This window comes from Sphaeramia orbicularis, chromosome 18, assembly GCF_902148855.1.
Source record: "Sphaeramia orbicularis chromosome 18, fSphaOr1.1, whole genome shotgun sequence".
NCBI classification, from domain to species: domain Eukaryota; kingdom Metazoa; phylum Chordata; class Actinopteri; order Kurtiformes; family Apogonidae; genus Sphaeramia; species Sphaeramia orbicularis.
In genome coordinates, this window is record NC_043974.1 from 32,310,812 (window position 1) to 32,338,425 (window position 27,614).

The window sequence follows — 27,614 nt, forward strand, 5'->3', positions numbered from 1 at the left end:
TTAACCATCCGGTATCTGGGTGCGCCTTTTAGGCACACTTTGCACTTCGTTTTTAAAAACTTCCTATTATTTTTCACAATTTAAATAAGGTTAGAACTCAAAAGTTGTTCATTTTTGCATGATCTTTAAAATTCTGGCCACCAACTAAAGTTTGCACATTGTAAACAAAAGAAAATTACAAGACTAGCATCTGTCTCCCAAGTGTGCCTAAAACGCACAATTTCTTCCATTTGATATGTATGATTAGGGCTGACCTTGATTTACAAAAATAAAATCACATTAGCGCAGAAAAATAAATCAATATATAATATTTAATAGTTTGATTTATAGGTGCGCATTTTACACATACTTGGTGACAGATGCTAGTATTTTTGAACATTTGACCTAGCGCCAAAATTAATAATGCAAATTAACCAATGTTGGAGTTAATCATTGACATATGCCAGGATGAAAAAATCAAATAATATGTGATCCAGTTTTATGCAGTATATTGAAAATTTTGTTGTTGTTGTTTTTTGCATCCAAAAAAATGGTTTGTTTACATTACAAACATTTAAAGGGTTAAAAAAAATGTGACAATTATTGAGTATTTGGTATTTTTATTTACGGCTCAAGTTGATGAAATAGAAAAAAAGTGTAAAAGAATTAAAAACAAGCTGTATTATTATTATTATTTTTTTTTTTTTACATTATTCCACAAGTGTGCGAAAAAGGCACACTTGGTGCTTAGTCAGGGCCTTGCTGGACGGAATACCGGTGGGTTAAATTAATAAAAATAGAACTACTGTAGAAGCAAGAGCCCTATTCACCATATTCAACAGCAGGTGGCGTCAATGAGTCATATAAAAAGGGTATGCACAAAGAACTTGAACAGATGATGCATTAGCTCACTTGTAGACCTGAACATTTTGTACTTATAAATTACAACACATGTACGTATTACACCTCGTGGCTGCAGTAATAACATATACAGTCTATTTTATTTTAATTTAATTTAATTTAATTTTGTTTTAGTTGAAATGTTGCAACGTCTCCATCCAAGGACAAACTCTATGTAAAAAATAAAAATAAAAAAATAAGGGTGGTAAAGTGTGTATAACGGGTGTATTTTGGGTGGGTTTTCGCAGGTGCGTTCACATCCGGTGGGGCCGTCGGGGATCTGGATGAAACGGACGGCATCCCTCTTGTTTCCTGCGCGTCTTCGCCACGGGCGGAAGTGTCTGGGATTGTGCTCGACCCACCTATCCAAAACAGTCGTTTGTTTCGGGAGACAGGGTTGTACGCCGTGTGCATCTCTCCCCGCACCGTCATCACCGTCACCCGGGGCCGTGGAACCGTTCGGCGGAGCTTTGCGTCACGGTGGGACATGTTGGATCAGGTCAGAATGCTTTCACATCAGACATGCGTAATGACCGACCAAAAAAAAAAAAAAAAAAAGAAAGAAAGAATGGGAGGAATGACCAGGGGAAAAAGACAATAAGTGGCACTGATGTTTTGTTTTTGTTGTTTATTTGTTTTATTGTGGTGAATGAATGTTCCAGGTCTGCGCCATCGTCGTGAACGCCACCCTGGACACAGGAGAGGATTAAGTTACTGCTGCGGCCGGCGGATTATTTTATTGGCCTCCTCCTGTCACACCCGAGCCTTTACTGTGCTTCCCTTTTGCAATTAACAGAGCCTGCAGAAAAAAACCCAGGTAAGCCATTGTCCTATAAATAATAACCTTGCGTTCCCTTGAAATGCCTCAGAGCAGCTTTACGACGCGTTCAAAGACATCCTTTGTTGCTCATGCCTGCAGTTCCTCTGCAAAACCACATTTTCCATGAATGAGCCTCTGTGTGCAATAGTAACCCCAACAAAAGTGGTGCTAGAATACTGTATGGGTATGCTCGAACAAAAGAAACACAAACTGAGAGCATTTATTAAGTCCCAATACGAGTGGATGGCTCTGTGAAACTGTGCTGCATTTACTGACTGTTCGTAAAAATGCAACTACCTGCTAAAATGTAAATGCAGCATCCATCATAGCAGGGGTGTCTGACTCATTTTAGTTCAGAGGTAATCTCAAACAAGTCGGACCAGTAGAATAACAACATAATAATCTATAAATAATGTCAACTCCAAACTTTTCTCTATGTTTTAGATCAGGGGTGTCAAACTCATTTTAGTTCAGGGGCCACATTCAGCTTAATTTGATCTGAAGTGGGCCGAACCAGTAAAATAGTAACACAATAATATATAAATAATGTCAACTCCAAACTTTTCTCTATGGTTTAGAGGGAGAAAAAAATAAATTTACAGTATGAAAAAGTTTATATCTACAAACTATCCTTTCAAAAGATGCGAATAACATGAACACACTGAAAAAAATAAGTGAAATTTTAACAACATCCTGCCTCAGTTTATCATTTACACATGTACATTATGACTTACAGATCACAGTGGATCTACAAAGACACAAAACATTTAGTAACAGACAGAATATTGTTAAAATTGCTCTTACTTCTCTTAAGAAATTTCAGGTTGTTTATATTTGTTCAGGTGATTCACATTTTTTGCGAAATTATACATTGTTTTAGTGTAAATACAGGAAAATATTTACATTTACAAAGAGAAAAATTTGGAGTTGTTATTATTTATATGTTATTATGATAGTATTTTACCGCTCCTGTCCACTTTAGATTGAATTAGTTTGAATGTGGAACCTGAACTAAAAAGATTGTTAATATCTTTGTGTAATTTTTGCATTTCACAAATTCATCCCAAGGACCGGACTAGACCCTTTGGCAGGCCGGATTTGGCCCCCGGGCCACATGTTTGACAGCTGTGTTTTAGAGCGAAAAACAGTAAAATACATAATGACAATCTTTACATCTACAAATTGTCTTTCAAAAATGTGAACAAGCTGAAATTTTTAAAGAAAAATAAGTGCAATTTTTTTCTTACAGTATGTTTAGGTTTATTATCTACACATGTGCATTGCAACTTACAGATCACAGTGGATTTACAAATACACAAAATATTTAGTAACCGACAGATTATTGTTGAAATTCCACGTACGTCTCCTAAGACATTGCAAGTTGTTCGTATTTCTTCAGGTTATTCACATTTTTGGGAAGGATGGTTTTTAAGTGTAAACATTTTAATCATGTAATTTGACAATTTCACACTGAAATTTGTTGACATTTGTCTCCAAAAAGTCAATGTGAACTCCTGTCTTCAGTATAGAATAATAATCATTAGAATAGTAACATAATAGCCTATAAATAATGTCAACTCCAAACTTTTCTCTATGTTTTAGAGCGAAAAAAAGTAAAATTACATAATGAAAATCTTTACATCTACAAATTATCCTTCAAAAATGTGAACAAGCTGAAAATTTTAAAGAAAAATAAGTGCAATTTTTCTTCAAGTATGTTTAAGTTTATTATCTACACATGTGCATCTACAAATACACAAAATATTTAGTAACAGACAGATTATTGTTGAAATTCCACGTACTTCTCCTAAGACATTGCAAGTTGTTCATATTTCTTCAGGTTATTCACATTTTCGGGAAGGATGGTTTTTAAGCGTAAACATTTTAATCATGTAATTTGACTTTTTCACACTGAAATTTGTTGACGTTTGTCTCCAAAAAGTTAATGTGAACTCCTGTCTTCAGTATAGAATAATAATCATTAGAATAGTAGCATAATAACATAGAAATAATGTCAACTCCAAACTTTTCTCTGTTTTAGAGCAAAAAAAAGTAAAATTACATAATGAAAATCTTTACATCTACAAATTATCCTTCAAAAATGTGAACAACCTGACAATTTTAAAGAAAAATAGGTGCAGTTTTTCTTTAAGTATGTTTAAGTTTATTATCAACACATGTGCATTGCAACTTACAGATCACAGTGGATCTACAAATACACAAAATATTTAGTAACAGACAGATTATTGTTGAAATTCCACGTACGTCTCCTAAGACATTGCAAGTTGTTCATATTTCTTCAGGTTATTCACATTTTCGGGAAGGATGGTTTTTAAGCGTAAACATTTTAATCATGTAATTTGACTTTTTCACACTAGAATTTGTTGACATTTGTCTCCAAAAAGTTAATGTGAACTCCTGTCTTCAGTATAGAATAATAATCATTAGAATAGTAGCATAATAACCTAGAAATAATAACTCAAAAATGTTCTGTTTGTGTTAGTATGACAAAGTAAAAGTGTTATTTTAACAATATTCTGCCTCAGTTTATCATGTACACATGTGCATTATAACGTTCAGATCACAGTGGGTCTACAAACACACTAAACCTGTGGAGTTCCTAGTTCTGCTGTGTCAGATCCACTGCCCAACCCCCTTCCCCTCTGTGCCACTGCATGTTTTGGTTTCAGGCGGATCATGCCCTTTTGTCCACTGGAGCCTGACTGTACTTTTCAGGACACACTCTCAGTATGAAAGAATTCGCCTGGTGTTTTGACAAACCCCCACCCTTTTTTTTTTTTTTTTTTTTTTTACAGTGAAATGACAGAATAGGTGAGGATTTTATTTAGCTGTTGAACTCGGGGGATCTAACAGGACTAAAGGCTTCAGCTGATGCATGTGACTCCTGGGGCTTAGTCAGGGGCTGCAACTAACAATCATTTACATTATTAATGATTTATTACTGGAGCTGAATGATACTGGACTGTTGAGGCAGTAAAATAATTCCTATGTATATTTGTACTGTTGCACTGTTTTCAGACACATTCTTCTTTTTTATTCCTATTTATACACATCAGTAATCACCTTTGACCAGGTGTAGTGATCACTTATTGGTTCCCAGTTACACTTTATCTATAAAGAATAAATCACACTGTCACGTTAATTTCATGAGAAGCAGTATGGTTAACAATGTATTGTAACCCGCCTTACCCATTAAAAATACAAATACAACATAATATCTGCAACTGGAACTAAAAAATAAGTTTGTTTTTCAGAATCACATATCAGTCTACTCTTATGTGAGTATGTGTATGGGTGCGTCTATGAAACTGGTCCCTAAAAACAGGACATGGGGCTAAAAATTCAAACCAGATGTAGACTAATGTTATGAAGCAAGTTTGGAAGCACTTTGAGTCTGTTTTAAAAAAAAAAAAAAAAAATTTACTGAGATTAAAGAGAAACAATGTTTCTCAATAAAATACATTTTTATATTATTTTTATACAAAAATCTGCATGTAACATGGTAAAAAGGACACGAAAATTACATGCTACTATTTTTTCAGACATTTTTATATTCTCTCGCAGGTACATTTTGGGAATCACACTAATTATGCAAGCCAGAATGTTTTACAAAAATGGCCGCTGTTCCAAAATCACACGCAATTTATTTGTGTTTAAATGGACAGGTTCTGCATGTAACACAAGTGGACACGATGGGGTTACACATGAAACCTGGAATGAGACAGCGATTCATGAAAAACCCACATGTCTGGATCAGAAAAACCACTAGGATCATCAAATTTAGCACAGTGTCTTTATTTATAGTGGTATATAAGACCATTTACAGCCATGTTTTCCAGATCAAATGCACTGACACCTAGGTAGTTTTTCCTGTCCCAATTTTGGTCCTATATTTGGCCTCAATATTTTATTAAAAATGCATTAATTTTGGGATGGCTCAGAGCATGAGTGTAATTTTTTTGCATTTATCTGAGGTCATCATTAGGTACATCCTGGGGGAAACATGTCTGAATTTCTCTTTTACTATTGGGTCTAAAAAGCTGGTAAACTGCCAGGTACTAAAATAAACCCAGTTTCATAGAAGCACCCACAAAGACAACAGACTTTTATCACTTAGTAATATTATTATTATTTTACATTGTTTGTCTTTTTCACTATTTTTATGCTATCTTTATGCATGCACATTGTTTCTGTTGCTGCCTTGACCAGTGAGTTTCCCTGACGTGGGATCATAAAGTCTCATCTCAATCTTATCTCATCAATTAAATATCAGGTTCCTATTGATTAATGGTAAACAATATTTGCATTATTTATTGGGCTGTCTAGGTCTTCTATCCCAGGAAGTTTTGCCTATTAAATACTTGATTTCTTACTTTCTACAGGCTTTTCTTGCTTCTATTTATCTAAATCTATCACATCTTCTAAATGAAGCTGTGACTGAACTACTAGACTCACTAGCCAAGTAGACTTCTTCACAATCCACAAACTATGAATATATGGTGTAAATTTAATATTTTCTCTCATGTGTTTATTGAAGGGGGGTGAATCCTTCCATTCCTCTGAATTGTGCAGCTGTGGTCAACAAAACATCGGGAAAATAGTGAACTGAATGGGATGGGATGCATCAGGGAATTTCATAGAGACCAAAAACAACCATAAGATCAGCATTCCTAAATTAAATAGTCTATAAAAAAAAAAAAAAAATAGCTTCATTCATCTTGATGTAAATTAGAGGAAACCAAATCATTTGATGATTTCTATTCTTTTATTGCTTGTTATCTCTATAATCGGCCTCTTGTGGCTGTTTCCCTACAGGCATGTCATTCCGGCGAGGAGTCGTCAGGCAGAGCAAGTTCCGCCATGTCTTTGCTCAGGCGTGGAAGGCGGAGCATTGCATCGATGATGTCAGAGTGTCTCGGGTCACGTGGGACAGCCCCCTCTGTGCAGTTAACCCCAAATTCATCGCCGTCATCATCGAAGCTGGCGGAGGAGGAGCGTTTCTCGTCGTTCCGATCAATAAGGTTCAACTTCTTCCCATCATCCATAAAGATAGACTCAATATTAATATAAATTATTAATGTAAAGTGTGTGTTTACTACTGACACATTGATGCTTGTATATACTTCATCGTGTACAAATATTTCTTCAGTCATTATTTGCTTCTTTTTTTATTTTTTATTTTTTTTCCACAGAGTGGCAGAATCGACCAGTCTTGTCCAACTGTGTGCGGCCACGCAGCTCCGGTCCTTGACATCCAATGGTCTCCTCATGATGACAACATCATCGCAAGTGCCTCGGAGGACTGTACAGTAAAGGTCTGTTAAGAGTCCAGTTCAGGGACACAGACCACCAGCCAGCTTATTGGTCATTTAAGCCTCATCAAGACATTTCAGCTAGTTCGAACTAAAATATTTCCTATGTTATTAGAAACAACAATATTCTAGAGATAAAGTGCTTTTTAAGTCACTTGAGGTATTTTTTCTCATGTTAATGCACACTGTTTTCAGCTCCTGCAGCTTCAATATGTTACACACACATAACATATAATAATGTATAAAAAGATGAAGCATCGGTTTGCCTCCTTTTTTCAATGTTAATTTTTTTGGTGTTAATCTGAGATTTAGTTTAAAGATGATCACAGCTATAACGTTCATGAACCTAAATAAGCAACACATGGTAAACAGTTACATTTCAAAGAACACATTTAATGCATATTTTGAAGTTTTCCATCAAAAAATATTGATGGAAACAAATATTCTTGAGAAAAAGTGATTTTTAGCTCTCTTGAGGCGTTTTTGTCCTATTCTATAAAGATTTCATGTGCATTGTTTTCAGTTATGCAAACATAAAATATAAAGTAATATCTAATTAGATAAAGCATCTGTTTGCATCTTTTTGGTCAGTGTTGTTAATTTTTCTCTGTAAATCTGGGATTTAGTGTAAAGATGATCACAGCTGTAGCTTTGAACCTAAATAAGCACCGTAACAGGTCAACAGGTGCATTTCAATGAACATATTTAATGCATATATTGAAGTTTTGCATCTGAAAATGTATGTGGAAACTGCAATATTCTAGAGAAAAAGTGCTTTTTAGCTGATTTAGCTTTTTTTTTTCCCTATAAGTTCTTATGTAGTGAATATTTAACTCACATGATCCCCAGGTTAACTGCTTAACTGATGCACAGATATTCCCATAAAGTGTGTAGGCATGTCTGGTACAGCAGGTAGTTTGATCTGATGAAAGGACTCAGCTATGCCTTATTTTACAGCCATTTTCAGTGTGTAGCCATGTGTAACATCATACTCTAACAGCTTGGTTCATTCACTTCAGATTAATGAATGAAAATACACTTTAACTGTGACTTTTAGAAAACTGTCTTTACATTTTCTGGAAACCGGCCACTGACATGGTTTTACATGTTGGTCTGAGTGTCCCATCTGAATAAAAGTGTGTTCTGTTGCGTTTAAAGGTGTGGCAGATCCCAGACGGGGGCTTGACCACACCGATGACAGAGGCCATCGTCACACTGGAGGGACACAGTAAACGAGTGGGTATCCTAGCTTGGCATCCGTCTGCTTTCAACATCCTCCTAACTGCAGGTAACACACTTCTCCGCTTCTCATGGAATGAACTTCAACAGTATTTTCTTACATTTGCATTTTTTTATCATGTACGTCATAACAGGCATGGATAATAACCAAAACCAAACCTCCACGCGGGTGTGTTCGTCGGTCAGTTTACAGAAATCTGCTTAAATCCACAGTTAATTTTCAAGACTTGGCTCTGAAACTGTAAGCGATTTTACCAAATAGTGTCTGTTACCGCTGAACATGACACAGAAAAGTGCTAAATGTTTGTCTATTTGTAAATAGTGAGAGTTGAAGAGCAGCTCTTCCCTTACTGAGCCGGTGTTCAGTGACAGCCAGTTCAGATACCACTGCATTATACAAACAAGGAATCGGATCTCCCCCATCAGCAGTTCATAGCATGTAATGCAAGTGTAGAGGAGAATCTGATTAACCTGAAAAATAATTACACTTGGTCGCAAAGCTGCAAGGTTTGGTTTCATCTGATATGAATCGTTCGCTAGTTTGCTAGATATTCCACTTCTATAGGATTTATGTGAACCCTGTGGAACATTGAGTTATTAGCTTTATGTCATATTGCTGTATCTTAGAACAGACTTCTACTTCTTCAGGCTTAATTCATCATTTCAGTGATTTTCCAAGTGTCTTCTAATGTTCATTCAAATTTCAACATTTATCTTTTGTTATGTAACTTTACGATTCGTCTTATAACCAATGAAGTCAATAGTCAAAATGCACATATCAGACTTTTAAAGGTAACTTCATCTAGTTTTGTGTTGAGCATCCGACTAAAACACAACCTGAAGGTACATGGCCTCAAATGTGGCTCTAATGTAACCCTAACCCTCAGCTTTAAATGGGTCACCAGTGACCCGCGAAGACGGTACAGGTGTAACATGTAACACTTTCCCATTAAAATATCTAAAAAAAGACTTATGAGTTATATTAGTACTTGTGGTCTTGGATCATGTTAAATGTTCCAAACCAATTCCAAAAACAGAAAAATCAGCTGTTTTAGTCAGTACAACTTCAAGAAATTCTTATGTATTATCCTCAATGGGCAAATTTTTGTACAACCGAAAGCATTAGATAAAATGAAAACCAATAGTACAAAACCATGTGAATAAATAAATAACCTTTAAGAGCACTTTGAGTCATCTAAACCTCAGTGACAGCAGGACAGGTGAGGTCTTCAGTCTGTCAGTTCTGCATTTTGCTTTAAGAATCTGTAACCTGATGATGATGATGATTCTAATAGAGATACTGACCCAAACAAGCACATAAAAGTAAAAAGTCAGTACTGACTCGGTAAAACATTCTCATCAAAGTCTGGTAGATATTAAAACTATAAGTCTGGTCAAAGATGATAAGGAGATAAGAGCGGAGGATTGTAGGACCATTAAAAACAGTTTGACTTATAATAACAATGAAATAAGGTATGGTTCACTACACTAAGATACAATGTGATCTGATACAGATTACTGTTAAGGAAATGGTGTGTTATGGTTTCTTCATTTGCGAGTATAAGAAAAAGTAGCAGGGAGGACATTTTATATATATGTGTGTGTGTGTGTATTAGGGGTGTAACAGAAAAAATGTGGTTACGTTTTCAGTACAGGGGTCTTCAGTTTGATATGTTTTCGGTACAGTGAAGGAGACCAGTGAAGGGGGGGTATGGGGGGTGCGCTCCATAACTACCTGTTTGACACTTCTACAAAATATTGTTCAGTCATTGGTGCATTAACAGGCACCCCACATGTTAGTTATTTTTGAATGTTCAATGTTTGTTTATGGCAAACACTGTAATATACGGAGAGTTATTGAACGCCTCACAGTAACACCACAGCATTGGCACGGTGAAGGGGAAGAGGAGCAGGTTCACTTGATTTTGCCGACTTGAGTTAAAAAGTAAAAACCTTTTTGCTATAAAGGAACCTGAGGACTCTTCTGTGCCACAAAGCTGCAACAAACTGAAAGTGAAACAGCATGCTTCGAACGTCCAACCAGGCTTCTGTGCCTCTGTTATACTATCTGTTGTCATGGTTTGTTTTTTTTTTCACGGTGGCTCTGACAATTTGCCGCTGCTGAATGTGTATAGAGGAAACCCTGCACATGTCTCCACCCTGCTTCCCTGGTGTTTGTGTTCGTCACATAGGCTACATGTATTCGTTCAGTACACCTCTGTATTGTATCGAAGGCCCCGAACTGAAACGAGTGCACTGTTACACCCCTACAATATATATATGTATATATATACATATATATATATGTATATATATATATATATATATATATATATATATATATATATATATATATATATAAAATCTGTTTCTATTTATTTATATGTATTTATTTATTTATTTAACAATATTTATTACATACAAACTTTATGTAGTTTATTTGATTTGACAGCTTTAAAGTTTCTTTTTATGAACATCTTACAAAACGGAGCAGACTCAGCCATGTGTGATGTGCTGGAACATACAGGAAATGAACTGTGCTGCAACACAAGATTAACTTTATGAAAACAAAAATAGCAGCTCTTTCAGATCCTTTTTGTGTAGCAGTGCACACCTGTCCCATGTCAAGCCCGGCTGAAACCCTGAACACAACACAGTACATACATTCATCTTGTATTGAATCATATGCACATGTAGGATTCATTTTGTCGTCTGAATTAGACTCTGTCCTCATACATTTTGGGGTTTGTTTCCTTTCTCAGGCTGTGATAATGTGATTTGTGTGTGGAACGTGGGTACGGGGGAGCTCGTGTACCAGCTGAGTGATTCCCACCCAGACCTCATCTACAACGTCAGCTGGAACAAGGATGGCAGCGCCGTCTGCACCGTCTGCAAGGACAAAGCCCTACGCGTCATCGACCCCCGGCGGGGCACGGTCCTAAAGGTCCTCCCACATTATTACTACGTGTGCAGATCATTCCATAGTGTTCCTTTCCCTGTGTTCTGCTATATTAATCTACTACCAATATCTGTTTCCACTCCTAGGTCAGAGAGAAGGTCCATGAAGGCACCAGGCCCATGAGAGCTGTGTTCCTCGCCGATGGGAAGATCTTGACCACAGGATTCAGCCGCATGAGTGAACGACAGCTGGCCTTATGGGATACGGTACGTCAGACTGTACTGGTGGTGGTTGTCAGTAGCCCGTCAGTACTGGGAACTAGATTTATTCCATGAATGTTCGAAAATGTCACTATAGTGCGTCATTTATAATTGGTCATACAATTAAAATTAAATATAAGATTAAAAATGTGATGGTTTCAAGGTGACATTTCTCCCAAAATATTATATCCTACATCTATGTTGTTTCTGATTTTAAAATTAGAGGATATTAACCCATCCCACTCATGCAGCATGCATCCCTCCTGCAGGTGCATCCTGGGTAAAATACAGTGAGAATAATATCAAAGTCCTTATATGAGCATCCTGAGGGTGTGTTCATAGATCATATCTTCAGGTTTTACAAAATGCATTTTTTCATCTTCAAAACCCAAGATATGATGTGATACATGCTTATTGTAAATATTGTGTGTTTAGTAAATATGTTCTTTTCTTATGTGCACACATCTAATGAAGCTTCATGTGTAATTTGAAGTCATTATTCACCCTTATTTTTCTCATAATTTGGTGAAAGACATTTGTGCTCAAAGGATGGTATTACAAAATTTAATTTAGACATGTTTTCTACACTTTACCTATTATTTTATTCATATATTCCACTAGTTTAGTGAAGCTAATATTTTGTTAAACCCAATTCAATACCAAAACACTTAATAAATGGTTACAATATTGATGTTTCTTTCAATAAAAGTTGTAGTATGACTGTAAGTGTGACCGTTGGTTTTTGGGTTTATTTTTACCCAGTGGGAGGAAGTAGGTCTGTGACGTCCATCTTTTTATGCAGTCTATGTTGACTTCCTACAATTAGCACTTTTATAACAGCTTCAACACTTCCTATTTTTAAAACAATTCAATTTAATTAGAATAAACCAACATTTTTCCCCACAGAAAGATCTCTCCGAGCCAATGGCAGTGCAGGAGATGGACACCAGCAATGGAGTGCTTTTACCATTTTACGACCCTGACACAAACATGGTCTACCTGTGTGGAAAGGTATTGCCCTGATACTCACCCAGCACTGCAAAACAGGATACATTTCATATTTTTGATTTGTGTTTTAGTAATATTTTTGTTCTGTTTTCTGATGTTTTTCAGGGAGACTGCACAATCCGATATTTTGAAGTGACAGATGAGTCCCCGTATGTCCACTTCCTCAGTTTGTACAGCAGTAAAGAGCCTCAGAGAGGGGCGGGGTTTCTGAGTAAAAGAGGCGTAGACGTCAACAAGTGTGAAATCGCCAGGTAAGCAGGTCATGTTTTTAATGTAAATCATAAGTCTGGGTATTCAGTATCTTTCATGTAATAGTATAGTATTTTTTTCTTGCAGCAATTCTAGCAATTTCTTTAGTATTTAGCTTTTCAAAAAAATATTTAGTATATTCTTATAGTATTTTTTATATACGTTGTTGCTCATAAAATTAGTCAAAATATTTTCACCTCTTTTCATGACATGATTGTGACAATGCGATTTATAGTTGATAGATAAAGTGTAACTGGGAATCAATATATAATCATTAAACCTGGTCAAAGATGATTACTAATATGTACGAATAGGAATAAAAACAGAAATACATCTGAAAACATCGTCATAATTAAGCTTCAAGAAAAATTTTTTTAAAAATGTGCTTGGGGACAAAATTCAGTTAAAATGGGTTTTTCACCTGTGTTTGTGATCTGTGGCAGTTGTATTTCTATGCAAAATCAAGTAATTTCTAGATATGATAGAGTTGTATTAATACTACGTATAGATAATATTTGTTTGCATGACATTGAAACATGTGTTTTTGTGTTTTTTGGGATGTAGAATAATACCTAGCACTTTACTTTTAACAACATACTAATGACTGCTCTTTGTAGGTTCTACAAGTTGCATGAAAGGAAAGTGGAACCAATCTCCATGACTGTACCCCGAAAAGTAAGACTTACAGCTCTGAAACAAATGTCGTCTTGTTCTCCTGTACATACTCCACAAGAACAGAGAAATTTGTTCATTTTCTGGAGGTGGCAAGAACCAAAAGAATGTTAGAGTTAGTCAGGATATTTAATACTTAATAGAAAACTCAAGTGCAGAAACACTCTTGCTTTACTCAGTTGGACTGGAGCCTGTGTGTGTTGAGTTTACCTGTTTCCACCACCATTAAAAAAAACCCACTTTATACAGGTTAATTCTGACCACGGTACTGATGAAGATCTTGGGTCGGACCCCGAGTGACAGGTCACTGCTCCTAATAAATGCTAATGCTAATTGCTAATGCTGATGACTAGGTACTGTTTGTATGTATTATGGATAAAATGTATACACCGAATTTCCCTATGGGGACAATAAAGTGTTAACCTTTAAGCTTTTTTTAATCACACCCACTTCAAATTTCTGACCAATCACACAATAGTACTCAGGCACCACACAATAAAAAAGATCTGCCCAGATGATGTGTCAAGAACAAGCTGCAAGAAAAAAATCACCTCATACTTTTCTCGCAACTCTGGGAGAGAAATAAAAAAAGATTTCTCTGTTATCTTTGAGGACGTAATAACTTTTATTTATTACAAATAACGTCATATATGCCGTCAGTTCTTCTTGATTCTGACTCCTCCTTGCACCCCCAGTCAGACCTGTTCCAGGGAGACCTTTACCCAGACACAGCTGGGCTGGAACCTGCCCTCCTGGCGGATGAATGGATCGCCGGGCAGGACGCTGCGCCACTGCTGATGTCCCTGAGTGGTGGGTACACAGCCCCGCCCTCTAAACACAGCAGGGACACCCTCAGGGGGAAGCCCAAGATGGCCTCGCAGGACTCTGGGACTGGGTCCGGGACCACAACTTCCTCAGCAGGCAACGCAGCAGCGCCAACGTCTACCTCTGCAGCCAAGGAACCTGACATGGAAGAGGTGTCGCAGCCTCGGGCAACGAGAGAGACGGACGGAAACAGCGAGAGGCCCAAGAGAGAGGTGAGGAGCAGTGGAAGTGGTTATGAAGCCAATGTATGTCACATATGTTTTGTTTTACCTTGTTTTCTGATGATATGATAGAATTGGCGCTGGCCAATAACATATACTGTACATTCAGTAACATTACAGTTTTCTTTACTATCTTGGAAGTGCAGAAAGAAGAAAATATATTACATAGGTTTAGATGTTTTTACATACTATAAATTTAACCCCCCTACCCCCGAAAAATCATATAAATTTACTTTGAGATACTGTTGATATGAAGTGGCTATACTTAGAACATATGGAACAAATCTGATTTCTTCTAGTACAAAATCAGGTAGTGACAAAGAAAAACCAGCTTCTTCTTCTTTAGAAGCAGAAATAGATTATACAAACAGACTAAATAAAGCAATATGGGCAAGGTGTTTCCATTTCCATTTAGTAAATTATTTCTTGTTCCATTTTTTTGGTTCAAGACAAACAAAAGTATTTAAATATGGTTCATTTTAAGTTCAAAAACAGAAGCAACAATTAACTTTGTTTTGGCATTTGAACTCCATGTTTTAATTGCAGATCTCTCCATAACTCCATATTTCAATATTCCATGACATAATTACAGGTTATTTAGTGATACTTTGACCCAAAACCCACCTCAAGCAAAACCTAGCATGTCTTTGTGATGTGAAATTTATAGTTTTCCGAATTTTGTCATTTCTGTCAACCTTCAAAATGCGTGTAAAGATTTATCTCTGGAAACATGATTGCATTGACCTCATAAATGTCTCCTTTTTCCTTTCTCTGATTCCAGGATGACGTGTTGAACGAGTTGTTAGCAGAAATGAAGGCATTGCGCGCCGTCGTCCTTGCGCAGAACCAGAGAATCGAGCTGCTGGAGAGGCAGCTCGCTCGGATCGAGGACGGCGACGTATGAGCGAGCTGAACATCCACTACCCCATTTCCTCTAAATCCATAGACCATAGCCTTACTAGAATCAACAGTACCTTAAGCTGTGTGTGTGGATGAAAGTAGTGTAGGGTAGTGACAAACCATGAATCACAGTGACTTACAAGCAGGTTAACTATAGTGATGAAAATAAGACCGCAATGTGTTTCTGTGATTCTCTTTTGGACTGTGGTTAATAGAGTGTCATCAGCATAGAGTGATATTTGACATCCTGAGATACTGTTTAGACTTTAACATGAAGGACTGTTGTAGCAGCTGTTTGGTGGCGCCTAGCTTTGCCTAATCCACACATTAATTCCTAAGGGCTTTGAAGAGTGTCATAGGAGTACAGCTGCCTCACAACGATGCACAAAAACAGCATAATATCAAAGCTTACAGAGGTCGATATACTATAGCAAAGCTCTCAAATACCTTCATGGTGATTATTTGCTCTGAATCACTCACAAATATAACCATTAGGGCTATTTAATCAGGTAGTTAAAGCTGCTAAACTGTGATGTTATATCCCATCGTGTGACTTGTGCTTTGTTTTCATTATGTACCACGCCATGTGTAAAAGGTAGGAACACACGTCATGACCTCCAAAACAAGATATGTGTGAATGAAAGCTGATAGTAGAATATCTGTGAATTGTAATTCAGTGTAGTCTTTGCGGTTAATGAAAAGGTAGCACTTGTGATTTGGTACCTCATGTTGTTGGAAGAAAATGGCGGGTTTAAGGCACGGTATTTGTAAATGATGTTTCTCCTCACGACATTCGCCTCTTTGCTCCTTTTGTCATTTGCGGAGCTACTGCTGGATGTTGAAAAGATCGCAGCTGGGTATTTACCTCACTGCACACCACACTTACTTCTTATCTAGAAAACCTTTACCAAGACTTTAAATATACAGGCCAAGCAGGTCCTAAGTTGTGCTTTATATAAATATCTTAACACTATTTGAGTGCAATTCTTAATAAAACCCATTCCAGATGTGGAACGCAGCAGCCACAGAAGAGGAAATTACAATGAAATGTGAAACTTTTTTTACAGTTTGCAACTGCATTTGTACTGGTGTTTAAAGACGATGGGCTCTTTAAAACTTTTTTTTTAGTTTTGTGTTTTTGCATTAACCCCTACAGACAATAATAGTGTAACTATGGTACATTCCATTTCAAGTTTATCCCATTGTTACGTCATGCACTAACCTCTTTTTTTGTTTCCTCTGTGGTTGTAAACTCAATAAACATTAATTTCTTCTTTGTAACTATGAAATGTTTTTTTATTTATATTGAGGATCCAAGTTTCACAGTTTTATAGAAGTGAAGTTACAGTTTAAAAGAAAAATTGATTGTCTATGCCATAGATGTCAAACTCATTTTAGTTCAGGGGCAACATTCAGCCCAATATGCTCTCAACTGGGTCAGACCAATAAAATAATAACATAACCTATAAATATTGTTAACTCCAATTTTTTCTGTATGTTTTGGAGTGAAAGAAGTAAAATGGCATCATGAAAATGCTTACATCTGCAAACTATTGTTTAAAAAATGTGAATAACATGAACAACCTGAAATTTCTTGAGAAAAATGAGTGCAATTTGAACAATAATATGCCTCAGTTTATCATTTATACACATGCATTACAACTTACAGATCACAGTGGATCTATAAATACACAAAACATTTAATAACGGGGAGAATGTTTGCAGAAGTTCAAAATGCACTTCTCTTAAGACATTGCATATTTTTCGTATTCAGGTTATTCACATTTTTTGTGAAAGGATAGTTTGTAAATATAACATTTTCACAAGTAATTTTACTTTTTTACACTAAAAGACAAGACAAAAATCTGTTGCCATTTTTTATAGGTTATTATGACAGTATTTTACTGGTCTGACCCGCATGAGGTCATATTGGTCTGAATGTGGAGCCTTAACTGAACTGATTTTATCATCCTTGACTGTTAACATCAGTGTAATTTTTGCAGTTTGCAAATTCATCCCATGGGCTGGATTGGACCCTTTGGTGGGCCGGTTTTGGCTTGTGGACTATATGTTTGACACCCCTGCTCTATGTGTTGATCAGTAAAATAAAAAAGTAAAGCAAAGGTAATTAAGATTTAAGAATTATTCAGGCTTTTGTTTTTCATTTCCCCTCACTCCTATTCATATAATGCAGATTTTAGTGTCCTTTTTGTTTGTTTCCAGTATGAAATATTTAGCTGGATGCATTTTATACAGTACTGTGTCAAAATCATAGGCCACCCGTATAGCCACGTTGTTTTTATACAGCTGTAATGACCATAACATCTATTTCTCACTACCTTTATTAAAATACAACAAGGAAACAGAAGGGAACTATGACTAGATATTTCAGTATGTTTTGTTGTTTTTGTTTTTTTTTTAAATTGTTGTTTTTAATACGGTTCTAGTTCACATTTATCTTGTTACAGAGACTGAGCAATGTGTTTGTATATTGTAATATACCATAATACTCTTGCTTAAACAATAAACATACTTGTGGCCTAAGATTTTTGCACATTACTGTATTGACCATATGCAGAGTTTTCCATCTGCAGGGAGTAATTCAGTTCATAGTAACAGGACTTTGTCAGATAAGGATAATAAGTGTCACAGTTCTACGACTAAACATATTGGCTAAGTATAGAGATTTTCACATTTTATATTTGCAGACTTTTCAGATTTGTCAGAATTGCCTCAATGATTAAGATTTCCTCTGAGCTACACAAGTGCCTGTCTAAAAAACACAAACAAGGGGTGCCAGGCACAACAAACCCCGCCCCTCGCACGTACTGTATCTTATTTTGGCATTGATCCATCGATACGTTAAATTTCACTGATTGTAAGTAAATGGGGGAAAAAAAGAAAAAAAATTAATTAATAAAAAATTTGAATTTTGACCTATTTTTCCTAAAATGTAATCACATCTATTCTTGGTCATTGGAAATCTATAAGCCAAATTTGGTATGAATTCAACCAATAGTTTTGCTGCTAGAGTTTGAACAAACAAACAAACCAAACCAAAAACAATTCCCCTTGCCTCCCCTTCTTGGGACGGGGTAATAAAAATTTTAAAAAAAATTCAAAAAATGGCTTTATAACAAAGTGTAGATGCCAAAGTAATATGTTCAGTCTGAAAAATAAAGAACTTAGACATCACTGACTGCGAAAGAACTTTCTTCAGGCTCACAGGCCGTCATGCATGACAATGAAGTCTGTGGTTTGTAAATCTGAATGTCAGCTTTTACTCTCAGTCTTAAACAGCAGATGTACAGTCGAGGAGGGGATTTTGCAGAGATCGAATAATGACTGTAGATTCAAGGAGACAATAATTCACAGTGGTGACGAACTCAGATTAGATCCACTTTAACATGATTCTCAAGGTTATCAAGAGATTTATCAGCGTAAGAAATAAGTTTATCACATGAACCCATTTTGGTCAGTTGATATTTTATGAATCGGGTCAAAATCAAAACAAACCTTCATCTAAATATATACTGGTGTAATATTTTTCTTTTTATTAAACAATGTTAAAGTGTTGAGTTTACTTAGATTAGCTTTAACACTATGAATAAAGTCCTCTGCAGTGTTGATAATGATTCCAGTGTTGTCTTCATGTCTGTGTTACATTAGTATAAGATCAGCTGTTGAAGGAACAGAACTAAAGCCACTCCTAACCTCTTATACCTCTTACTCATCTGTGTTGCCATGGTAATGCTATGTGACGCTTGAAGCAATATAGATTCTATACAACCACAATAAGCAGAAGAACGTCAGCTAAAAGCAAAAAAAACACCTATTTTCAGACAATGGAACACAATTCTAACAAGAAGCACTTAAATGGATGAATATCTAAACCAGTCTAACAGTCTGAGACCGGAATAATTTAATAACACAGACCAATGAGACCAACTTTGCAGCACTAAGATGACACTAAGCAGATCCAACAATACAAGTAATATTTCTCTATGGAAATAACTCACTGAACGAGACAAAGAAAAGCAAAAATAAAGGTTGCATTATGAAGCAATGATGACAAATTCTTTCCTACCTTTACTGTTATCTGATCATCATTTGGTTTCATATGAATGAAGCTTCTGCTATTGGCTAATCCATAGTTTAGTGTTATATTGAAATGATTCCTAATAGACAGAAATAACAGATTTGTGTCATAACTCTCATTGAATCTTTTAACTAGAGCAAGTTAGCTTAGATCTGCTGATGGAAAGTGAAGCTAACTCTATAAACAGCACTAACTTTGGTGATGTTACAGAAGAAAACAATAATACTGTCCAGAATAATCTACCAAGGCTCCAGTGATTGACATTGTTGGTCGCAACATAATATAACCAAGTTTTACATCTATTGTTATGGTTTTACAAGGCAAGCAATCTCCTACAGTCTAAAGTGAACTCAAACTCTTGACACTGAAGTAGTTGTGAATAAACTATAAAAATATTGTGGTATTTATTCAGTAATGGCTGAGTTGGAATTACCTAAAAAGATCAATGTAAACTGTTATCTTAATTTTTGCTTCATTAAACCAGTAATGTTTTTGTTTTTAGAATGGACCAGTTTTACAAAGGGACATCAATGTCAAAAGACAAATACTCATCACAGGAAATTATTTTTGGTGGCGGAAGACGTCTTGAGATCCCTCAGATAGTTGGGTAAATGTGTGGAGAAAAATCCTGCGTTCAACCTTAAGTAAAAGTATATGAATATTATCAACAAGTAGAAAAGTAGATGTGAAATGGTCCCTTTTAGTGTTTTATTGTGATGTTTCTGATTGATTTTCCCTCTGCCTTCATATGTGTGTATGTTACATGTTACTGCTGTACACGTCATAATCTACTGTAACGCTCCATATTCTGTGAGATCAATATAATGACAGCATTTTCCAGCAAACCTAGAGTTAATTTAGCATAAGAAAGAGGAAAACAACAGGAAGGGGGTGAAAACTGTCTGAGAAGTGAATAAAACTGACAGATGTAGTGGAATAAGAAGTGTAATGTTTATCTCTGTTCCCCTCAACTGTTTCTGTGGAGAGTTAGCTTAGCTCTAATAATAATAATAATAATAATAATATTAATAATAATAATAATAATAATGGATTGGATTTATATAGCGCTTTCCTAGACACCCAAAGTGCTCTAGTTTAGCTCTCTGTTGCTGGAGAGTTACCTTAGCTTTCAGTTGCTGCAGAGTTAGTTTAGCTTTCAGTTGCTGAAGAGTTATCTTAGCTTTCAGTTGCTGCAGAGTTAGTTTAGCTTTCAGTTGCTGAAGAGTTACCTTAGCTTTCAGTTGCTGCAGAGTTAGTTTAGCTTTCAGTTGCTGAAGAGTTACCTTAGCTTTCAGTTGCTGCAGAGTTAGTTTAGCTTTCAGTTGCTGGAGAGTTAGCTTAGCTCTCTATCGTTATTTTCTTTTTACATCATGTAAAGGTTTAACCCTTTACCCCCTGACATGTCTGTGGTGATCATTCTGAATGTGATTTATTTAAAATATTCCTAAAAATTAAACCATTTGCTCAATAGGAAAAAAAATCAGAAGGAACACACACACACACACACACACACACACACACTGCCTGTCTAATGTGGGGCAAAACACAGAGCAGTGACACCGACTCACTATAAAAATAGATGGTTTGGCCTTTTTTTTTACGACGTTTTCCTTGTGGGGTTTTTTGCTTGTACTGTCATTTGCAGTGTTGTGATTTCCTTTATCTTTTGACAGTGTAACTTCTTGCTGCAGCTGGGCTCATTTGAGAAAAATAAGAACCCCAAAACAAAAACTATTGGGCCAAAATTCAAATTCCAGTTCACAGTTCATGTTCAACATCCTAAATCTCTTGTTGATGTACATTCTGAGTGCCTTATTTAGTAAAAACCTGCCAAACTTCAATTCTTCTCTTTGTTACCGCTGCCAGGGAGGTTGTGTTTTCATTGGGGTTTGTTTGTTTGTTTGTTTGTTTGTTTGTTTGTTTGTTTGTTTGTTTGTTAGCAAGGTAACTCAAAAAGTTATGGCCGAATTTGGATGAAATTTTCAGGAAATGTTGATACTGCCACACGGAACAAATGAGTACATTTTGGTGGTGACAAAGGTTCTGTTATTCCACCCTGTTTTGACCCTAAACACACAATAAAGCAAAATCACAGAAGAAAAGGTTCACAAACGCATACTCACAGCAGCTTTTATGACACAAGTTCACAGCAGGACGTTTACCTGAAATTATATCTCAGGGGTTAAAGGGTTAACAAAATGGTATGAGTCAACACAGAATAACAAAAACAACCACTTTATTAAAGTGAACTATTAAACAAGTATTTTGTTCATTTAAATTCACACTTGTGTGTGTCTGTGTGGTGTTGTGCTACATTTGCGTACAGATTCACACTGTGCAGGCTGTGAGGGGCTGTGGGTGCTTGGCCACTGAAGCAAAAAACAGGAAGTGGCTTACTTGTTTCACATTTGTTGTTTGCAGCTTTTGAACTTGACTCAAGTAACTTCACGTGTTTCTTTTGACAGCTTCTAACCATATAACTGTACCAAATAATAATAGTAATAGAGTGGTTACTTGATAAATCAGAATGTAATAATGTCGTCTTTGATATAAGTTGAGCAGAAACTTTATCTTAAATATTGATGCATAATCCAAAATGCATGCTGTAAAATTTCACCTGGCTGGACAAACAACTTTTTTAACACTGTGTTCTGCTTTCTGTAAACCTTTGTACCTTTACTGCTTTTCCACCACGCCTTTCTCGATTGTGACTTCTTTAATCTGTGTTCTCGCTGCTGCTTCCCCCTCCACCGCCACCTCCTCACCACATATCATGCATCACTCGCTCTCTTACCCCCGTCTCTATCACATTGTCACACTCATCACAACTAAATGATATAAGTCAGTCTCCAACCATTCATCACTTGAATGCCAGAAACAGTGTCATTTTCGCGAAGTTGGGTGAGTTTTCTGATTTATTTCCTTCCTTTTTTAAGAAAATACAACAAACAGAGCTTTAACTCATCTTTTCTTCATACAATATGTGTTTGTAAATCAATTCTAATGCTCTGTCTACTCTTTTCTATAGCCATATGTGTAATTAAGCATAGTTTTTTACTGAACTTTCATGCATTAATTTCCTTCTTTTGATGAATAATACTCTTGCTATGCCCATATTTCTACTGTTAATGCACATTTGTTGCAACAAACCAATGCATTTATGGTCTAAACTTACTAACATGCATAAAATACATACAACAGTACAATGCATATGATGATAAAAGTACAATATATGGTCATCTTTAATGGATCTACTGTTCTTAAAGCAGGAATTTATGTTAGTTTTAATTACCATTATTTGACTGATGCTGCTTACTCTGACAGGAAACCAGAAGAACTGCGATCGGCCTGCAAGCTTCCTGTCACTCCAGTCATCACAGGCTGTTTTTAGTCAAGATAAAAGCAATGCAGACTCTTCCTGTCACATCTACAGCGTACGTACAGTAAATACATGCATATTACAGCTTATCCAGTTCAGATGCTAACGTTTCAGAGGCCAGTAAAGATGTAAACTACTGCTTTAATAATCAAATTTGGATGAATTTCAACCACACATTGTTTATTAATGAGGGTTTTTTTGTTTTGTTTTTTTTACAGATCCTGAATATTGATCTACCAATGCATTCTCTTGATAAAACGTCGACAAAAGCTCCAACAGCATCTAGAGTCTGACAGCAAAGGTTCTTCTTCAACCTGAACATCTCTACTCTACAGTGAACATTCTCAGAAGGTGTTGTACTTGTATATATTCACACTATATTTCCGGATAATTTTTAGTAGTTTTTGGCGGTAAAATATTCAAACCACATTAAATACAATGGATATAGTCAGTATTGTTTTATTTTTTCCAAACATAGGCTCTTGATTAACTCATTAGCTCATTTTTGTTCATTTTCTTTATTATTTTTTCTATATTTTGGTTACCCCATTAACCCTTTCATGCATACTGGTCACTCCAGTGGACAGCTATTCTACAGCTGTTCTCTTGTATGTTCATGGATTTTGTTGTTTTAGTTTCATATCAGCTAACACATTGGACGCTTATGCATCATCCCATACACTGCAATTGAAAACATTACTGTAACTGTGCTGTTCTTGATAAACATGACCTAACATGTTCGAGTGTAAAGCAATTCCTTGTTATTGTTATTAGACTGTAATTAACAACAAAAGTTTTTTCTTTTTTTTTGGCATATTATGTCCATGAAGTGAGTAATGACCAGTACTAGAGTACACTACAAGCAAAAAGTTAAGGATATTTCTTTTTTTTTTTTTTTTTTGGCATTTTTTGGTCATTTTTGCCATTTGTAAATAGAACTATGTCTGGTCATTAAAAGAAAAAAAAAAAGTGTTTCAATTCAGTTCACACACAAAAACAGTAAAAAGCATTGTGCAAGAATCCCAACTGAAAAAAATAGCCCAAAAATTACAAATATTCATAACTTTTTGTTTGTAGTGTATGTTAAAATGTGAGAAAACATCAAATTAACAGCATTTAATGTTTTTATTTCATAGTTTTCACACAGTATATCAGTAAATACATGTTTCTTTGCTTCAAAAATTAAACACATGGTGTCCAGCTTGGTGGACGTTTTTGCAACTCCATGAAAAATAGCTTCATAAAAAAAAAAAATAATAATAATTGCATTGTTTTTTTTAATGCCCAAAGAGGAATAAAGAAAAAAAAATCTTGATTGATGTTCTCATAATTCATGCATGAAATGGTTAATTATTTTGTTACGTGTTGTTCATTTAGTTTATTATTTTCTTAACGCTTAGCTTTGGTGTGTCCTAGTGATGATATGTGGTTATAGTGCATGCTGAAATTAGACTTACATACTGCGCCCCACCAAAAAAAAATTTCACCGGCTGCTACTGCTGATCATGTTCATAAAAGTGCAGGGTAAATTTGAAGGTTATTAGATCAGATCAGAAAAAAATGAAGAAAAGTGACTTTTTCAACAAAATATATCATTAACTGGACATAAAAACAAGTGTCTCCATCCACTGTCATTGATCCAACTCCAAGGGTTTTACTGATGAATCAATGTTGTAGAAGATGATAGTGTTTCTGTGTTCACTACGGAGCCTCTGAACGTCCAAATGGGTCATATCTGATGACCATGAAAAGATGACAAACTGTATTTTACACCAATTATTTACATATATTAATAGGATTAGTGGATCAGCAGGTATTAAACATTCTAGATCAGTAGATGGTTTTGGGATGTTAAACACATCTGAGTGTTTAGTTTACTTTAGTTTAGTTTAGTTCAAATATGCAACAAAACAAAGTAATCCTACTTAGTCTTTACAAATGAAACAGATTATAAGAAAACAAAAACAAACAAAAAGCAAAAACCTATACATATACATGAAAACAAAGTATGACTGCATTTACACATTCGAAAGGGAGATGGAGGATGTATAACTTATTTAATTAATTATTTAATTTTAGATATTGAATTAGTTTTTATGTCCTTTTCTGGAAATGGGGTTTGTACATCAACACTTCATTACAGGTGAAATACATTTTCTTAAAGTGCATATGCACAGAATGAGTAATCTGTTTGTTTTTTTTGTTGTTGTTTTTTTCAACAGACATGGCTGACATCGACTACAAATCAAACACCAACACTGTCCTGATCCTGCTTTTCGTCCTATTGGGTCTTGTTGTGTTGCTTTTCTTTCTGTACAAGGTGCTGAACAAGGAGGCCAAAGGAGAATACACCATTCGGAGGATGGTGTATAAGGAGGGAGGGGTGAGGGACAGGGTGAGGGGTGTAGCCATCGCTCTGGGGACCCGCATCGGTATCCAAATGTGGCCTCACAGCGGAGCAAGTGAGGATGAGGAAGAGATGGAGGAGTTCCACAGCGAGGAGCGACAAATGGAGCAGGGGAGCAGGAAGGAAGACAGTCACAGTGATGAGGAGGAGGAGGAGGAAGAGGAGCAGGGAAAAGGAGACGCTTCCAGTTTGGAGAGTTCAGACGGAGGTGAACAAACCAGGCTGGTAGATGAGACGGAGGCCAAGGGAAGCAAAGAGGAAAAGGAGGAGAAAGTGGGGGATGGAGAGGGGAAAGGGGAGACGAGTGGGGGGGCTGGGTTGTTGATAGACCTTAAACAGTTCTCTGGAAGTGCGATCTGGTCTGAGGAGGAGGGAGGAGAGGGTAAAGACCGAGATGTGACTGCACTGTAAACACACATGATAAAGATTAGAACAGAACACACTTCTATTATACAGTCACAGAAAAAATGATTAGACCACCCCTTGTTTTCTTCAATTTCTTGTTCAATTTAATGCCTGGTACAACTAAAGGTACATTTGTTTGGACAAATATAATGATAACAACAAAAATAGTTCATAGTAGTTTAATTTCAGAGCTCATATCTATCCATTTTCCATGGTTTTCTTGATAATAACCAAAATCGCTTCAGTTCTTACATCAGTATCTATGGCATTGTACTGACAAAAACAGTGCTTTTAGGCATTTCATGTTTTCTTTTCTGTCTGTTTTAGTCACATGATACACACAGGAGTTAGTACTTGATTGCATAACCATTATTTCTGATGACTTTTGATGGTCTAACAATTTTTTCCGTGACTGTAGGTGAATTTTCATCGTTTTATGGCATTTGCATCATTTCTGCCTCTATATACCATGTGTCATTGTCTGTGTAGATTGATATAAGTCATGACACTGATGCAAAAGTAGAAATTAATAAAGTAGAAATAATAGTATAAATTCAAAATAGATATATCCTCCTTGAATCCTCTACAAAGCATATATCAGGGGTGTCAAACACATCTCAAATGGGTTGGACCAGTAAAATAATTACATAAAAACCTATAAATAATAACTTGTTGTTGTTTTAGTGTGAAAGTGCAATTATAACAATATTATACCTCAACTTATCATTTATACATGTGCATTATGGATCAGATGTACAAATAGACAAAACATTTAGTAACAGGCAGAATATTGATAAAATTTTTACTTATTTTTCTGAAGAAATGTCAGGTTCCACATGGTTGTTTAGGTTATTCACATTTAATGTGAAAGGATAGTTGTAAATCTCTAATCCAATCCAACTTTATTTGCAAAGCCCTTTAAATAGTAAGTAAAAGAATAAAATACAAGAATAGATTATAAAAACATAAAAAAGCTCTACGATTAAAAACATACAAACAACAACAAAAATATTTTCATCATCTAATTTTACTTTTTTCAACCTAAAACAAAAAAATATGGAGTTGTCATATGTTATTATATTACTTTAGATCACATTGTTCTATATTTGGCCACTGAAATAACATGATTTTCACCCTTGATTAATATCTACAGTGTAACTTTTACTTTTCCCAAATTCATCCCAGGGGCCGGATTGGACCCTTTGGTGGACCGATGTTGGTCCACAGGCCGTATGTTTGACACCCCTGGTCCAGAAGAAAGTCTTAAAGTAGCTGGAATTCAAGAAATACTTGTCATGAGGCCAAACCTTTCCATTTATTTCAATTAAATGTTGTTTGAAAAATGTATTAAACATCATAAACTAGCTATATTTTGATTCTTGCAGCTGAAATCTACAAATTCCCCAAGAAAAAAAAAAAAAGAATATGACATTAGCTCCACAGTAACAGATCATTCTTCATTCCATCTCATGACCACACTTCATGGTAATAAAGCAAAACATTTGCATGGAGGACAGTTGTAAAAATCCATGTGGATTTGTGTTGTTCATCTTCAGTGTAAATCACGCTCAGTCAGTGAAGAAATCAAACTTTTTACTTATGTTTTATCTTCTAATTTTATGTGTATTCTGTAGTTTTAGAGGGTTTTTTTTTCTAAAGGTTGAAGTGTTTTTACAATGTATTGTAAAGAGAAAAAAAACTAATAAAAACAGACTTTATTGTGTTTCTGCTCTGTTTTAGTCATTATACAGAAATTAATTCCATAATTTTGCCATAAAATAAACTGTTAACTTGATAAAAACAGATCTGTTAATTCCTTCTTGACTGTTTTATGATGTGATACTAGTAGATTCAAGTTTCATCCCCAATGACACAGTGCTCATCTGAGAACTGTTTGACTCTCCCTTGAATACGTGTATATTTTCCTGCTACTTTAATTATACTTGTACAGAGCAACTGTAACATACAATCATTTCCCCTGAGATTAACAAAGTATTCTGATTCTGAAGTTAAAACAAC

The 27,614-nt window shown here is 35.7% G+C and overlaps 2 protein-coding genes across 4 annotated transcripts; both read left to right on the forward strand.

Moving 5' to 3' along the window:
* The first annotated feature begins 1,149 nt into the window (after window positions 1–1,149).
* Window positions 1,150–16,589, forward strand: coro1b (coronin, actin binding protein, 1B). The gene is made up of 12 exons (XM_030162255.1): window positions 1,150–1,378; window positions 1,542–1,696; window positions 6,536–6,741; window positions 6,913–7,035; window positions 8,191–8,320; window positions 11,034–11,215; window positions 11,317–11,436; window positions 12,337–12,441; window positions 12,544–12,689; window positions 13,305–13,362; window positions 14,055–14,396; window positions 15,187–16,589. Exons 3-12 carry the CDS (start codon window positions 6,538–6,540, stop codon window positions 15,307–15,309), a joined length of 1,533 nt encoding a protein of 510 aa, XP_030018115.1. The 5' UTR covers window positions 1,150–1,378; window positions 1,542–1,696; window positions 6,536–6,537; the 3' UTR covers window positions 15,310–16,589.
* Window positions 16,590–22,160: 5,571 nt separating this feature from the next.
* LOC115438716 (cilia- and flagella-associated protein 251-like) lies at window positions 22,161–25,764 on the forward strand. 3 transcript variants are annotated; one of them, XM_030162498.1, is made up of 4 exons: window positions 22,161–22,305; window positions 22,729–22,847; window positions 23,002–23,134; window positions 25,006–25,764. In XM_030162498.1, the coding sequence occupies exon 4, from the start codon at window positions 25,008–25,010 to the stop codon at window positions 25,599–25,601; it is 594 nt and encodes a 197-aa protein (XP_030018358.1). In that variant the 5' UTR covers window positions 22,161–22,305; window positions 22,729–22,847; window positions 23,002–23,134; window positions 25,006–25,007; the 3' UTR covers window positions 25,602–25,764. The 3 variants fall into 3 exon arrangements, with proteins under 3 accessions (XP_030018358.1, XP_030018357.1, XP_030018359.1); XM_030162497.1 differs by having other exon boundaries at window positions 22,729–22,838; XM_030162499.1 differs by lacking the exon at window positions 22,161–22,305 and having other exon boundaries at window positions 22,847–22,903.
* The last annotated feature ends 1,850 nt before the right edge of the window (window positions 25,765–27,614 follow it).

Excerpts from the sequence above, each read along its gene's own strand:
- coro1b (XM_030162255.1), top strand. The coding sequence starts at position 6,538 with ATGTCATTCCGGCGAGGAGTCGTCAGGCAGAGCAAGTTCCGCCATGTC. Across the intron at positions 11,216-11,316 it reads GGCGGGGCACGGTCCTAAAG|GTCAGAGAGAAGGTCCATGA; the intron begins GTCCTCCCACAT and ends TTCCACTCCTAG. Across the intron at positions 14,397-15,186 it reads GCGAGAGGCCCAAGAGAGAG|GATGACGTGTTGAACGAGTT; the intron begins GTGAGGAGCAGT and ends CTCTGATTCCAG.
- LOC115438716 (XM_030162498.1), top strand. The coding sequence starts at position 25,008 with ATGGCTGACATCGACTACAAATCAAACACCAACACTGTCCTGATCCTG.